Source organism: Choloepus didactylus, chromosome 15 (genome assembly GCF_015220235.1).
Source record: "Choloepus didactylus isolate mChoDid1 chromosome 15, mChoDid1.pri, whole genome shotgun sequence".
NCBI lineage: Eukaryota > Metazoa > Chordata > Mammalia > Pilosa > Megalonychidae > Choloepus > Choloepus didactylus.
In genome coordinates, this window is record NC_051321.1 from 18,527,516 (window position 1) to 18,543,275 (window position 15,760).

Below are 15,760 nucleotides of genomic sequence, written 5' to 3' on the forward strand. Positions count from 1 at the left end.
AGAAGAATTTGAAAGCATGCCAAAAAATATATACAACAGAACTTATGGAAATGAAAGCACAACAAAAGAGATTAAAAATACAATGGAGACATACAACAGTGGATTTGACGAGGCAGAAGAAAGGATAAGCAAACTAGAGGATACTACATCCAAAACCTTAATAGACAAAAGAACAAATAGAGAAAAGAATGAGAAAATGTGAGCAGGGTTTCAGAGAACTGAATGACAGCATGAAGTGCACAAAAATACATGATCATCAGTGTCCCAGAAGGAGACAACAGAGGAAAAGGGGCCAAAAAAATATCTGAGGAAATAATGGTCAAAAATTTCCCAACTCTTATGAAAGATATCAATATACAGTTCCAAGAAGCGCAATGTACTCCAAACAGAATAAATCAGAATAGACCCATTCCAAAACACTTACTAATCAGAATGTCAAATACCAAAGATAAAGAATTCTGAAAGCAGCAAGAGAAAAGTGATTCATCATAAAACAAGTGAAACTTGATAAGACTAAGTCCCAATTTCTCATCAGAAACCATGGAGGCAAGAAGGCAGTGGTATGATATGTTTAAGATACTGAAAGAGAAACTGCCAGTAAGAATGCTTTATTCAGCAAAACTATCCTTCAAAAATAAGGGAGACTTTAAAATATTCACAAACAGAAACTGAGAGAGTTTGTTAGTAAGAGATCAGCCCTAGAAGAAATACTAAAGGGAGTGCTATAGGCTGAAAGAAAAAGACAGGAGAGAGAGGTTTGGAGGTGAGTATAAAAATGAAGAATTTCTGTAAGGGTAACTAAAAGGGTAAAAAAGGACACAAAAATAAGATATGACATATAAAACCCAAAGGATAAAATGGTTGAAGAAGTACTACCTTTACAGAAGTAACACTGAATGTTAATGGATTAAACTCCCCAATCAAAAGACATAGACTAGTGGAATGGATAAAAAAAAAATAGTCAATCTAAATGCTGTCTACAAGAGACTCACTTTAGACCAAAGACAAATAGATTAAAAGTGAAAGGTTGGAAAAAAGATAGTCCACACATTGACATTGACTGCGTTTTAAAACTTCAACTTCAGTGTGAGACCAAGGGAAGAGATGTTTATTTGGTGCAGGATTTATATTTTCTGTAGCACACTAAATAATTTAACTTGTACAGTCAGTTTATTCAAATACCATAATTACATGGAACTTTGAATAGGAAGTGAGATCTGGTAGATTTGTACAGGTTAGTGTGAAACCCCAATAAATCCCAAAGTAATTTGGGCAAAGAATAAAAATGTATCTCCAGCCCCCACCCCCCCAGGAACTTGGGAAAAATGCATAAATATTAAACTTCCCCACCTGGGCTATTACTGATATTCTCACAAGCATTGAGGACTACCAATTTAGAAGGCCAGGCCCTCAATCTTGGAACTTGCCTTATGAAGCTTGTTACTGCAAAGGAGAGGCTAAGCCTACTTATAATTGTGCCTAAGAGTTTCCCCCAGAGAACCTCTTTTGTTGCTCAGATGTGGCCTCTCTCTTTCAAGCCCACTTGGCAGGTAAACTCACTGCCCTCCCCACTACATGGGACATGACTCCCAGGGGTGCAAATCTCCCTGGCAATGTGGGACATGACTCCTGGGGATGAGCCTGGACCCAGCATCATGGAATTGTGAAAGTCTTCTTGACCAAAAGGGAGAAGAGAAATGAAACAAAATATAGTTTCAGTGGCTGAGAGATTTCAAAAAGAGTTGCAAGGTCATTGTGGAGGTTATTCTTATGTGCTATATAGATATCCCTTTTTAGTTTTTAGTGTATTGGAAGTGCTAGAAGGAAATATCTGAAACTGTCAAACTGCAACCTAGTAGCCTTGATTCTTAAAGATGACTGTATAACTATGTAGCTTACACTGTATGACTGTGTGATTGTGAAAACCTTGTGACTCACACTCCCCTAATATAGTGTATGGACAGATGAGAAGATAAATGGGGAGAAATATTAAATGAAAATTAGGGGGGATGGGGGAATGGGATGTTTTACGTGTTCTTTTTATTTTTATTCCTTTTTTTTGGTGTAATGAAAATGTTCAAAAATTGATTGTGGTGATGAATGGACAACTGTATTATGCTTCTGTGAACAACTGATTGCACACTGCAGATGATTACATGGTATGTGAATATATCTCAATAAAACTGATTAAAAAAAACAAAAACAGTAACAAGAAAAGAGTGGGAGTGGCTCTAATAAAATTGGAGAAAATGAACTTTAAGAGCAAAACTGTTAAAAGAGACAAAGAAGGACACTATATATTATTAAAAGGGGGGCAGTCCACCAAGGAGAAATAAAAATCACAAGTATTTATGCACCTAACCAGGATGCCTCAAAATACATGAGGCAAATATTGGCAACACTGAAAGAAGAAACCAAAAATAGCTGAAGAGTTCAATATACTATTCTCATCAATACATAGAACATCTAGACAAAGAATCAATAAGAAAACAGAGAACTAAATAATATGATAAATGAACTAGACTTAACAGATATTTACAGAACATTATACCCCACAACAGCAGGATATATACTCTTCTCAAATGTTCATGGATCATTCTCCAGGATAGATGACATTTTGGTGTCACAAAACAGGTCTCAATAAATTAGAAAGATTGAAATTAAACAGAAAACTTTCTATGATCATAATGGAATGAAGCTGAAAATCAATAACAAGCAGAGAACAGGAAAATTCACAAATTTATGGAAATCAAACAAAACACTGTTGAACAATCAGTGGGTCAAGGAAGAAATTAAAAGAGGAATCAGTAAATATTTTGAGACAAATGAAAATGAGAACACAACATACCAAAACTTATGGGATGCAGGGAAGGCAATGCTGAGAGGCAAGACAATTGCCCTAAATGCCTACATTTAAAAAGAAGACAGAGCCAAAACAGAATACCTAATTGCACACCTGGAAGAAATAGAAAAAGAACAGCAAACTAACCCCAAAGCAACCAGAAGGAGAGAAATAACAAAGATTCAAGCAGAAATAAATGAAACTGAGAATTTAAAATAATAATAATAATAGAATCAACAAAACCAAAAGTTGGTTCTTTGAGAAAAATCAAAAAAAAATTGACAAACACTTAGCTAGACTGACAAAGAAAAAAAGAGAAAAGATACAAATAAATAAAATCAGAAATGAGAGGGAGGACATTATTACTGACCCTACAGAAATAAAAAAGATCCTAAGACAATGCTATGAGCAACTGTATGCCAATAAACTAAACTACTTGGATGAAATGGACACCTTCCTAGAAATACATGAACAACCTACACTGACTCTAGAAGAAATAGAAGACATCAACAAACCAATTACAAGTAAAGAGATTGAATGGTCATCAAACACCTCTCAACAAATAAAATCCCAGGACCAGATAGCTTCAAAGGGAATTCTACCAGACATTCCAAGAAGAATTAATATCAATCATGCTCAAACTCTTCCAAAAAACTGAAGAGGAGAGAGAAAGCTATCTAACCATTCTATGAAGCCAACATACCCTAATACCAAAGCCAAAGATTATACAAAAAAAAGAAAATTACAGACCAATTTCTCTAATGAATATAGATGCAAAAATCCTCAACAAATACTTGCAAATCAAATCCAACAAAACATTAAGAGAATTATATACTCTGATCAAATGGGTTTTATCCCAGGTATGCAAGGGTGGTTCAACAAACGAAAATCAACTAATACATCACACAAACAAATTATAGGGGAAAAAACACATGATTATCTCAATTAATGCAGAAAAGGCATTTGACAAAATCTAGCATCATTTCTTAATAAAAACACCTCAAAATATAGGAACAGATGCAAACTTCCTCAACATGATAAAGGGCATATATGAGAATACCACAGCTAACATCATACTCAAAAAAGACTGAAAGCTTTCCCTCTAAGACCTGGAACAAGACAAGGATGCTCACTGTCACCACTGTTATTTAACATTGTGCTGGATGTTCTGGCAAGAGCAATTAGACAAGAAAAAAAAAATAAAAAGCACCCACACAGGAAGGGAAGAAGTAAAACTTTCACTGTTTGCAAATGACATGATCCTATATTTAGATAGTCCCAAAAAATCTACAACAAAGCTACTAGAGCTAATAAATTATTTCAGCAAAGTGGCGGGATAGAAGATCAACACACAAAATTCAACGGGGTTTCTATACACTAGTAATGAGCAATCTGAGGAGGAAATCAAGAAAATAAATCCATTTACAATAGCAACTAAAAGAATCAAATATCTAGAAATACATTTAACCATGGCTGTAAAGGACCTATACACAGAAAACTACAAAATACTGCTAAAAGAAATCAAAGAAGACCTAAATAAATGGAAGGACATTCCAAGTTCATAGATTGGAAGACTAAATATAGTTAAGGTGTCGATTCAACCCAAACTGATTTACAGATTCAATGCAATACCAATCAAAATTCCAATAGCCTTCTTTGCAGAAATGGAAAAACCAATCATCAAATTTATTTGGAAGGGTGAGGGGCATTGAATAGTCAAAAAAATCCTGAGAAAGAAAAACAAAGTTGGAAGACTCACATTCCTGACTTTAAAGTATATATTACAAAGCTGCAGTAATCAAAACAGTATGATACTGGCATAAAGATAAATATATATCGACCAACGGAATCGAATAGAGAATTCAGAAGAAATAGATCCTCACATCTATGGTTAACCGATTTTTGACAAGGCCAAGTTCACTCAACTGGGACAGAAATATCTCTTCAACAAATGGTGCTGGGAGAACTGGATATTCCTATCCAAAAGAATGAAAGAGACCTATATCATACACCTTATACAAAAATTAACCCCAAATGGATCAAAGACCTAAACATTAGAGGTAAGACCGTAAAACTCCTGAAAGAAAATGTAGGGAAGCATCTTCAAGATCTTGCGGTAGGAGGTGGTTTCTTAGACCTTACGCTCAAAGCACAAGCAATGTGCTTACCATGCAGCAGTAAGTAGGAACAAGGTCCTGAAACATATGGCAACATGGATGAACATTGAACATATAATGCTGAGTGAAACAAGTCAGAAGAAAAGGAGAGATATTGCGTGTTCCCACTACTATGAAATCCCTGAACAATGTAAAATGAATGCAAAATCAAATCTACTTAAAAGTCAAACCCTCAATGTTGAGGCTTGCTCTGGTGAAACTTATGGCTGTAAAGGGAAGGCTAAGTCCACCTATATTTATGCCAAGGAGTCACCTCCAGAGAATCTCTTTTATTGCTCAAATGTGGACTTTCTCTCTCTAAGCCTAACTCTGCAAATAAATTCATCACCCTCCCCCTGACATGAGACAGGACCCCTCAGATGAATGAGTCTCCCTGGTGACCTGGGACATGGATTGACAGAACTTAAAGAAAAATAGACAAAACCACAACTGTAGTTGAGGACTTCAACCCCCCCTCTCAAGGAGTTGAGAATGCCTTTTGACCCATAATGTCGACACCCCTTTTCAATATGTGACAAGTTAGGATGGTCACTGCCAAGACATCCCTGAAGATCAGGAAAGTGATTAAACTAGAGCAAGAGGTAGCAACAGGGAAAAAGAAAAAGAAAAAAAAAAAAAAAAAGCACAAGCAATAAAAGAAGAAATAGATAAATGGGATCTCTTCAAAACTGAATACTTTTGTGCTTCAAAGGACTCTGTCAAGAAAGTGAATAGGCAGCCTACTCAATGGGAGAAAATATTTGGAAACCACATATCCAATAAAGGTTTAATATCCAGAATATATACAGAAATCCTACAACTCAACAATAAAAAGACTAAACAACTCAATTAAAAATGCGCAAAAGATTTGAATAGACACTTTCCAAACAGGAAATACAAATGGCTTAAAAGCATATGAAAAGAAATCCAACATCACTAGCCATTAGGGAAATGCAAATCAAAACCACAATGAAATATCATTTCACACCTACTAGAAAAAATAGAAAACTACAAGCACTGGAGAGGATGTGACGAAATAGGAATACTTTATACACTGCTGGTGGGAATGTAGAATGGTGCAGGTGCTTTGGAAGGCTGTTTGGCGGTTCCTCAGGAAGCAAAGTATAGAACTACCACATGATCTGGTAGCCCACTACTGGGTACAAACTAAGAAGAACTGAAAGCAGGAACAAGAGTAGATGTTTGCACACTGATGTTCATATGGGGCATTATTCGCAATTCCCAAAAGATGGAAGCAGCCCAAGTTTCCATCAACTGATGAGTGGATGAACAAATTGTGGTATACACATACAATGAAGTCCTGATCCATGCAACAACATGGATGAACTCTGAGGATATTATGTTGAGCAAAATAAACCAGAAATAGCAAGACAAATATTGTATGATCCCACTAATATGAACTAATTATAATGAACAAAACTCTGGGAGTTAAAATCTAGAGAATAGGTTACCAGGAGATAGAAAGAGAATGGGCATATGATGCTTAAGGTGCAAAGAATTTTTAATAAGGTGGATTGTAAATGTTTGGAAATGGATAGAGGTGATGGCAGCACAATACTGTAAATGTAATTAACAGTGCTGAATGTGAGTATGGTTGAAAGGGGAAGTCTAGGGTCACGTATGTCACTAGAAGGAAAGCTAGGGGATAAAACACTGGACTGTGTAACGTAAGAATACCTGTTGTGGAGGATGACTGTGGTAATTGTACAAATGTAACAAAGTTCTTACATGATCTAGAACAAAATTATGTCACTATTACAAGGTTTTAATAATAGGATGGTATATGGGAAAAATACAATTAATGCAAACTAAGAACTATAGTTAACAGTAACATTTCAATATTCTTTCAATAGTTGTAATAAGGGTACTATACCAAAACTAAGCACCAATAATGCGGGGCAGGGGGGTAAAAGAGGTACAGGATTTTTGTTTTTCAGAGCAATAAGAATGTTCTCAAATTGATTGTGGTGATGAATGCATAACTCTGATTATACCGAGAGCCACTGGTTATACACTTTGAATGGATTATATGGTGTGTGAATAAAAGTGTTTAAAATAAAATAAAATAAATAAAATAAAATAACCATGAAGCAAAGATTGATAGAACTGAAAGAGAAACAGACAAAACCACAACTGTAGTTGGGGACTTCAACCCCCCCTCTCAATAAGTGACAGAACCACTAGACAGAAAACCAACAAGAACATAGAAGGAAACAAACACCACTACCAACCAAGGGGGTATAATTTACATATGTAGAACACTCCACTCAACAACAGCAGAAGATATATTTTTTCTCAATCACATACTCAACAACAGCAGAACATACATTTTTTTCTCAGTCACATAAGGAACATTCACCAAGATAGATCATATCCTATCTTAAAATTTTTTTTAATAATTAAAATCATAGAAAGGATATTCTTGACCCAGGCAAAATGAAATAAGGGGGATAAAAAACTGGTCAAATCTGAACACGCTCTCTAGTTTAGTTAATAGTATTTTACCATTATTAATATCTTGATTTTGACAACTGTGTACCATTGTGAGTAAAATGTTGTCACTGGGGCAAACTGGGGGAAGGGTAAATAGGAACTCTGCTACTATTTTACAACTATGTGAGTCTAAAATTATTTCAAAATTTAAAAGTTTAAAAAATTGCAGCAGATTTCTACACCTTAATGGCCTAACTCAGGATCAGAAAGATTAAAAAAGTATTTCGTTCAGTATAACCAATCTATCTCTAATGCATCAAAGTATATGTGCATTTTAAATTATCAGAAGTTTACCTAGGATAATATTTGATCATTATAAAATGCTTCATCTGGGACCTATAACTTATGTGTTCCAACCAGGCTTACAACACTCTACAACTCTGAAGTAAAGATTTTTTTTTTCTTTTCACCTTTATCATTTCATCCAACCAGGACATTTACAAAATCAACTACCATCTAGTACTTATCATCATTTTATAAAATCAAAGATATTTGAACTCCAAATAATAGGAAAAACACAATCATAGGATTCATAATCTGAATCAATTTAACTTTATGAAAAACTCACTATGTTGACTTTATGTTTCCCATTTCACTAGCATTTGGGATCATTGCCTTATACACTACACCTCATCGGCAAGAGAAAGGTATGATCAAATTTGTGTTCTACAAAGCAAATTCTGGCAGCAATAAAGGATAGATTAGCAAGGGAAAAATTGGAAGCACAGGTAGATATGAATTAAAGGGATACTGCAACAATCCAAGAAAGAAAAAAATTATAACTTTTACTAAAACAATGGCCATAAAGATAGAAAAACAAGCCTTGAGAGAACTTGATGAGTAATTACAGAGGTGAAAAGAAATACAGAAGTTAATGTCAGAATCAACTAAAAAAATTCAATTTACAATGCTCAGGGGAAAATCTAACAAAAGGAGTATAAGACCTGTTCACACTGCTGAGAGATTAAAGACAAACCAAATAAATGGAGAGAGACACTGTGTTCATGGGTCAGATAACTCAACATTGATAAGATGTCAATTTTCCCAAAACTGATCTATAGATTCCAAACAATCCCAAACAAAATCTTGGCAGGCAAATTGTAGAAACTGACAAGCTGATTCTGATATTCATACGGAAATTCAAAGGACTTAGAGCAGCCAAAATAACTGAAAAAGAAAGAAATTGAGGGACTTACACTCCCTGATTTCAAAGCTTACTATAAAGCTACAATAATCAAGACCATCTTATGCTGGTGTACAGACAGACAAAGAGATCAGTGGAAGAGAGTAGAAAATCCAAAAAAGACACACAAATAAATGGACAAGTGGTTTTCAGTAAAGATGCAAAGGCGCTTCTGTAGAGAAAGAATAGTCTTTTCAACAAACGGTGTGGGAACAATTAAATACCCATATCAAAAGAAATTAATTTAGTTCTATATCTCACACCATATAAAGAAATTAACTCAAAATGGGTCATAGACCTAAAAGTAAAACCTCAACTACAGAACTTCTAGAAGAAAATATCAAAGAGAATCTTTGTTACCTTGGTTTAAACAAAGGTTTCTTAGACCTGACACCAAAAGCAAAATCCATAAAGGAAAAAAAAATAATAAACTGGACTTCATGGAGACACATGACTTTGGAAACCATGCCACTGCATGTAACCTACTTTACCAGTTTTGGATCTTAGAAACAATCAGTTGAAATTATTTTAAATTTTTATTGTATGATTATACATTTTATTAATGTAAAAGGAATTCATGGATATACGCATTACAATTTTGCTTTGAAATAAAAGAAGATCTGGGGACAGAGGGAGCATTCAATTTAACTTTATGGGGACTAAAATTTTCCCTACTGTTAATAAAAAGGATTACAAATATATTGTATATAATATGTAATTTTTTTAATATTCTTTAAAGAAAAATGCTTATATGTTAACCCTGCCTCTTTTGGTTCATAATAACATCCTAATTCCTGAAGCTATATCTTCATTTCGTTGTAACTAGAAATAGGGTACTTCATTTATCAATATGTGTGAAATTCAGTATCATGTTAGACTAACCTAAGAGGTTAAAATAATTATCTATATACATTACTCATATATATACATTACTCAAATAATCAGATTTAATAGTTTGCTGAAAATTTTCAATAAATGTATTTATAATAATGTACTTTTATAAATATTTTACAATATAGTGAGATGTTTTCAAACCTCAGAGCATTAATTTAGGTTATTTTCCTTCCCTAAGAGAAATTGGAGGTCATAGATTCCCAAGTCACATTAGCAAGAAAATTTCCAAATTTGAGCACAAAATATAATTTATATAAATTCCAACTACTCCACAAAAATAATTCTAAAGAACTGGCTTCTGAAAGAGAAATGTCATTCATTTAAATAGTTTATTTGCAAAATGCTTGCTAGCCTAATGTTTTACTAAGCTACTCAAATAATATAATTCTAATTAACATATATTATGCACTTTATTATTATATTTCAGTTGGCACTGCCCTTTTTGATTCTCAGTCCAAAGCCCTTTAGTCTAGCTGAAGATCAGTGCTCATTTTGTTTTACCTCACATGTGAGGAATGGCTTATAATTTTGAGTGTTTTATTCTTTTCAAATGGAAACAGAAGACTGGAATGAAAGCTAAGAGAACTTGAAGTACCACTTTTGATAACGTTTGCTTCTGCTTTTCTCCCCACCAACCATTAATCTTCTATTCTAGAGAAGAATTTGAAGAATACTCTTATTCCCTAGTCAAATCCCTATACAGGAAAAAAGCTAAATTACCAGGGAACCAGCCACTTAATTTTGACACCTGCTTACCAAGATTGATCAATCATTTTTGATGTCTGTTTGTTAGATTGCAATCCTTCAATTTAGTAAAAGAGTTTCAAGATAATTAATGAAGTGAGAATGTCAGTTAAAGTCTTTCCCACTGTGTTACTACTTCAAATGTCTGATACAAGACACCATCCTCAAAATAAACCTTTCAAAGCTTAACATTTACTTTACTAGGGAGAATTCTTTCTTCTAAATGTAATTCTTCCCTTTAACATTAAATACCATCTTCTCTTTACCTCTAAGAGTATGTATGCACAACAAAACACAGATAATTGTACCAGTGATATTTACTCTAATTAATAGCTTGTATTCCTCAGAGAAATGAAAAAGCATTTACCAATAGAGTACAATGGAAATAAAAGCTTCTGAGGCAATGACGAATGTTCAATGATTAGCTCAGGGTGTACTGTTATTTAACTATTTGTAAATTAAAAATCTATTCCTCTTTTAGTCACTAATGTATTATGCTTATGAATGCCATCTCTCAACGTGATTTAAGCTAGTTTTAATTTGATCTGTGATCTTTCTTAGTAACTGGGACAACATCTGCTAATGAGGTCATAGGCTGCTGATCCAGCTGATTAACAAGTTCCATTACTATAGAATGTAGCTATGAGCTTCTCAGGACTACAATGTTTGTCCATTTTAGAAAAATGGAGCAAATCCCATCCACATAAAGGCCAATATTTCTAAATTAGGCATCATTCAGGCAATCTTCTTATTTATGTATAAAAAGATTTTAAAAATGGATATGGCTTTTTTTTCACTGTTGCCTGCCAGTTTAAATGTCCAAACTTCTTTCTTACCAGTCAAAGAAGCTGCTACACTGTCATAGCAAAAAATTTAAGAATGCTTAACAAGCAAAAAAAGACTACTAACAAGCACAATTCAGTAAGATATCTTCCCTCATCTTGAAACACTTTTTAAACTTTTAATTATCACCTCTTCCAAATTAAAAAAAAAAAGTATTAAAAACCTACAATCTTATACTAATTTGTGAAAGGATGAAGCCAAGATACATTTCAACCTTTTACTGCAGGGGAATTTCATAAAGCTTCATTTTAAGATTTCACTTCCTAACCTGCTGTCAATTATTTTAAATGGGAGGATCATCTCTAACATCAAAAAATACCATTTTTTTTAAAGCATACATTTTTACAGTGAGTTTTAAGAGGCATCTGAAACCAGCAACAGTAAAAGATAGGAAGGGAGGGGAGGAAGGGAGGGAGGAAAAAAGGAAGGAAAACATGCCAGGTGGGAAATTATCCTACAATACAATACAATAAGGTGAACTATAAAATAGTCTATATTCCTGCCTTTGCCTTAGAGTCCAAGAGAGATTTCACCTCAATCAATAATCTACAAAGTGTAATTTCAGAGCCACAAACCAGCCAGCAAACTTCATGTTAAGTAACAAGGAGGTTGACTGACTTTGACTGTTATCTGCAAGTTGTCAGATGGCTACCCTAATGGACTCAACTAATTTATTTGCTGCTCCTCCCACCCCCACTCATTCCTTTCATATCAGGCAGGTGCCATAAACACCAACCAATAGGAGGAAAGTATCTTTAAAGTTGTAAAGCAAGCTCCTTATGCCCTGATCTTCAGAAAAACCAGTGATGCTCCCACAAAACAGCTAATAGTGAAATAGCCAGTTAGAAAATTCCTTATCTCCACCACATAAAAAAGTTCAGGTATTCCATCCTTTTATGTAGCCCAAATCTATCTTAAATTTCTCAATTTAAGATTTCCTAACAAATTCAATGTAGTATACTGGTTAAAAGTACATATGCTAGATGCACTTAACTGGCTAATTTGGAAACCACGACTCTCTCCTTCTATCCTATTAAGCGTGTAACCTTGGACAGGGTTACTTAAATTCACTGCCTCAATTTCCATCTGTAAACCCACACTAACAGCTCTAGTAACTTACAGAACTGGGAGAATCCAAAGAGAAGAATTCACCTAAAGCGCTGTTTGGCATATAATCAGCCCATCATAAACTCCACCTATTATTTCTAGACAAACTAAAATGTTAGCAGTGGTTCCCTCTAGAGAGGGAGCAGGATAGGGGGAAGAAGGAGGTACTTGTGGACCGTAACTTTTAACCTTTACACTCCTGTATTGCTCGATTTTGTCACAATGTGCCTGTATTCGTGAGTTACTTCCATAAATTTTGATTAAAAGTATTCTCCTAATAATACGGTGTTTGGCAGCGTAAGGTGAGTGTGGAAATGTTCTTGAAGAGCAGGGGGTCATAAGTCGCTGCGGACACCTGGATCACTCGGGAAAGTCTTCGCGTCCACATCGGTCAGTGCTTCGCGCGGAGCCGGGAGTTCCCCACCACCACAAGCGCCCGGGACTGGAGCGAGCGCAGCACGCGGACCCAGGACCCCCGCGCTGGGGAGATCCTAGGCCGCGGCGGGAGCGGGGCAGGGCTGCGGCGCGGGAACCGGCGAAGACACTTACTTGAACCTGCCCTGGCAGTGCTGGCACTGGTCCCCCACCCAGCCCGGGTCGCAGAGGCAGGTCGAGTTCACACAGCGACCCGAGAAGCAGGAGCCAGTCCTCTCACAGGGCTTGGACTGGGACACCTGCGCGTAGAGCGCCAGGTAGAGGAAGCCATAGCACAGCAGCCAGCTATTCCCGTCCAGTAGCCAGGAGGAGGCGCCCCCGCCGCCGCCCGCCGGCCGAGCCCTCCACAGCCCCGAGGCGGCCGGCCGCGCGGGGCCAGTGCGGGCTCGGGCCCCGGGCTCCATCTTCCCCCGCGCCCCTGCCTGTCTCGGCCGCGCTCGCAGAGGCGAACAGGGATGCTCTTCTGAAGAAATCTGGCTCAGAAAGCCTCGCCGCCGCCGCCGCTTCTCCTCCTCACCGGCGCCTGCCCCAGTCCCGCTCCCAGGTCAGGAGGGACAGTTCCCAACCAACGTCGCCTCCGCTCGGCGTCCTCCAGTCGCACTCGGGCATCGCCTCGCGGTCTCCTGACCTTGTCGTCTGCCGGAGGACCCCACAGCCGCGACGCGCCGGGCCAGGGCCGCCGCGGGGTGCAAGCGGCGCACGCTGAGCGGGACGCTCCTGAGGGACCTCACGGGTAGGGGGAGGGGACCCCGCGCGCGGCCCCGCCTCGCCCGCTACTCGCGCCAACCGCCTGGGCTCCGATCTCAGCGCGCCGGGGCAGGCGGGGGCCGAGCGGGAGCCCAGAGGTGGGTGAGTCCAACGTGGGAGGGGGAATCAGGAGAAGAGGGTCCACCCTGCACCGCCCAGCGGACGTTCAGTGGCACCCCCAGCAGCCATTTTCTCTCCCATATCCGTAGTCAGCCGTCCGGGCTGCGGCTGGAGCCCGCAGTGCTGGACTGCCTCCCCACCGTTGCACGAACCCAACCCCCCAACCCCACCCCACGGCCCAGCGCCGTGGTCTCGCCCCGCCTCTGATAGAGACCCGGAGCTCGGCTGCGCACGCCCATCCTGCTCGGCCGGTGAACTGAAGAGAGAACGGACCCTCCAGGTGTGGCCCGCGGGCCCGTAATGCCCTTTCCTTCAACGCGCAGGGGATCCCGCCCCACCTCCCCCGCACCCGTGCCACCCGAGCCCCAGAAATATAAGATCGGGTCGGGCTTTGCAGCTTCAGAGGAAAAGAAGCCCTTCCCGACCGCGGTCTAGTGCAGCAAAAGTGAAGCGCTTTTTCCCTAGTGCTTCCCCTTCCTCCGCCCCATCCTGTTGCCTGTTTCTCTCTCTCTTTTTTCTTTTTTTTTTTTTTCTTTTAAGAGAAACACTCCAACAGCACACAAAGAGCTGAGCATGTGCCGCAGGCAAAAGTCTTAAAGGCACCGCAGTCCGGCCACGTTGTGGAGTCCGCAAGGACAGGGAGGGGCGGGGGTTAGGAACTGCGAGGACCGCGAAGCGGTTTCCGCGGAGGGCCCTCTCCAAAGGGGAGCCATTTCTTCCACATAAATAATGAACACCCCTCCTGCCCTCCGCAACAAAGAATTGCGAGGCTCTGAGCCCCGAGCGCGCCACGGTTTCCCGACACTGCCTCGGAACCCCACATTTCTTTTTCTGGTTAGGCTTTCCACCTCCATCTGGGACAATATTCTGCCTTGAAAATGTTGCAACATCGGGGCTTTTTTCAGAAGAACAGAAATGATGCCCGGGAAAGAGCCGTTTTCCTTCCTCAGCAGCAGTCTTTCTTCCTTTAGATGGCTTTCCAAGATTTGATGGTATATGCTGAAATATTTGCTTTGTACTTTTATGCCTTCTCTAAATAAACTATTTGAACCCTTGAAAAAAGGGAGCTGAACACAGATTACATCTGTTATATGCGAATTAACTGTGTTACTGGAACTCCACCAAAGAAGGACAGGCAGTATGAAAAAGAATTTGAAATCTATCAAAGGCATTTCTGAGCAAAAGGAGAAAAAAGTTTTAGTTGTAACCACAAAGTCCTAATATTATTAAGATTTAATTCTTGTTTATTTAGGGTATAATGTGCCCATGTCATCTCTGTTACTCCTCTATTGTCGCCACTTTGCAGATGAGGAAAGAGAGACTCAGAAAGAGTCAAGGATTTGTCAGTGGCAGTTTAAGAGTAAATAGCGATCAGAGCTTTAAACACACATCCTGTGACTTCTGGGCTTCTTCCATTATTTACCAAACTGCTTCTATTAGCAGATGCTTTGTTCTCTTTTGGTAAATAAAAATAGCAGGATAAACTGTAACTGTTGGCTTCTTTTTCAAATACCTCAGCAGTGACTTAAGTCGGAAAACAAAGGTCCAGAAAGAGGTGGCTCCTTTGCAAGTAAAAAAGAAAAAGAAAAACAATGTTTCTCATTTATATATAAGCAAATCACAATTCCCACATAATATTAGTACTAACAACGTCTTCACCAAACCTAAGGTTGAGACGGCCCCTGTCTTCCTTGCACATCTTTTCCACATCAGGATGCCCCTTAGAGACTTCTCAGGATAGGGAAAGAAGAGGATGTGAGAACACTCTGCAAAAATCAGTTAAAAGGAGGATATTGTTCTGGGTCACACTTTTTAATTTCCGCAACTATAAAATCCGGAGGAAGAACTCTTTCCAGTGTCAGCCACACATGAACAATATCTGCTGTATTTTCCACTCTTCTCATGCCAACCAAAGTTTAAAGTCAGCCACATCTTTCTCACATCTAATGTGGTGTTGCTTTCAGATATGTGAAAAGTGACCAAGCCCTTAAAACCCTCAGTGAGTGTTAAGGTAATTCAAAGGGTTCACTGGAGCCCCTTTTAACAAGAGAGATCACTGCTTAACCACACATTGACTAGCCTATATTCAAACAAAGGATTTGCCCATTAAAAATATATCTAGCAACTATAATCATCTGAGTACCGCATTTAGAGCATGCAGCTCTCGAGACTTCC

General features: G+C 38.5%; 1 protein-coding gene across 1 annotated transcript in view; it reads right to left on the minus strand.

The window, feature by feature from the left end:
- ATRNL1 (attractin like 1) overlaps positions 1–13,122 on the minus strand; it is a 1,027,996-nt gene extending 1,014,874 nt beyond the window's left edge. Inside the window, exon 1 of the mRNA XM_037804686.1 lies at positions 12,833–13,122. Coding sequence (XP_037660614.1) covers positions 12,833–13,122 — 290 coding nt within the window. The remainder of the gene's footprint in view (positions 1–12,832) is intronic.
- Between the last annotated feature and the right edge of the window lie 2,638 nt (positions 13,123–15,760).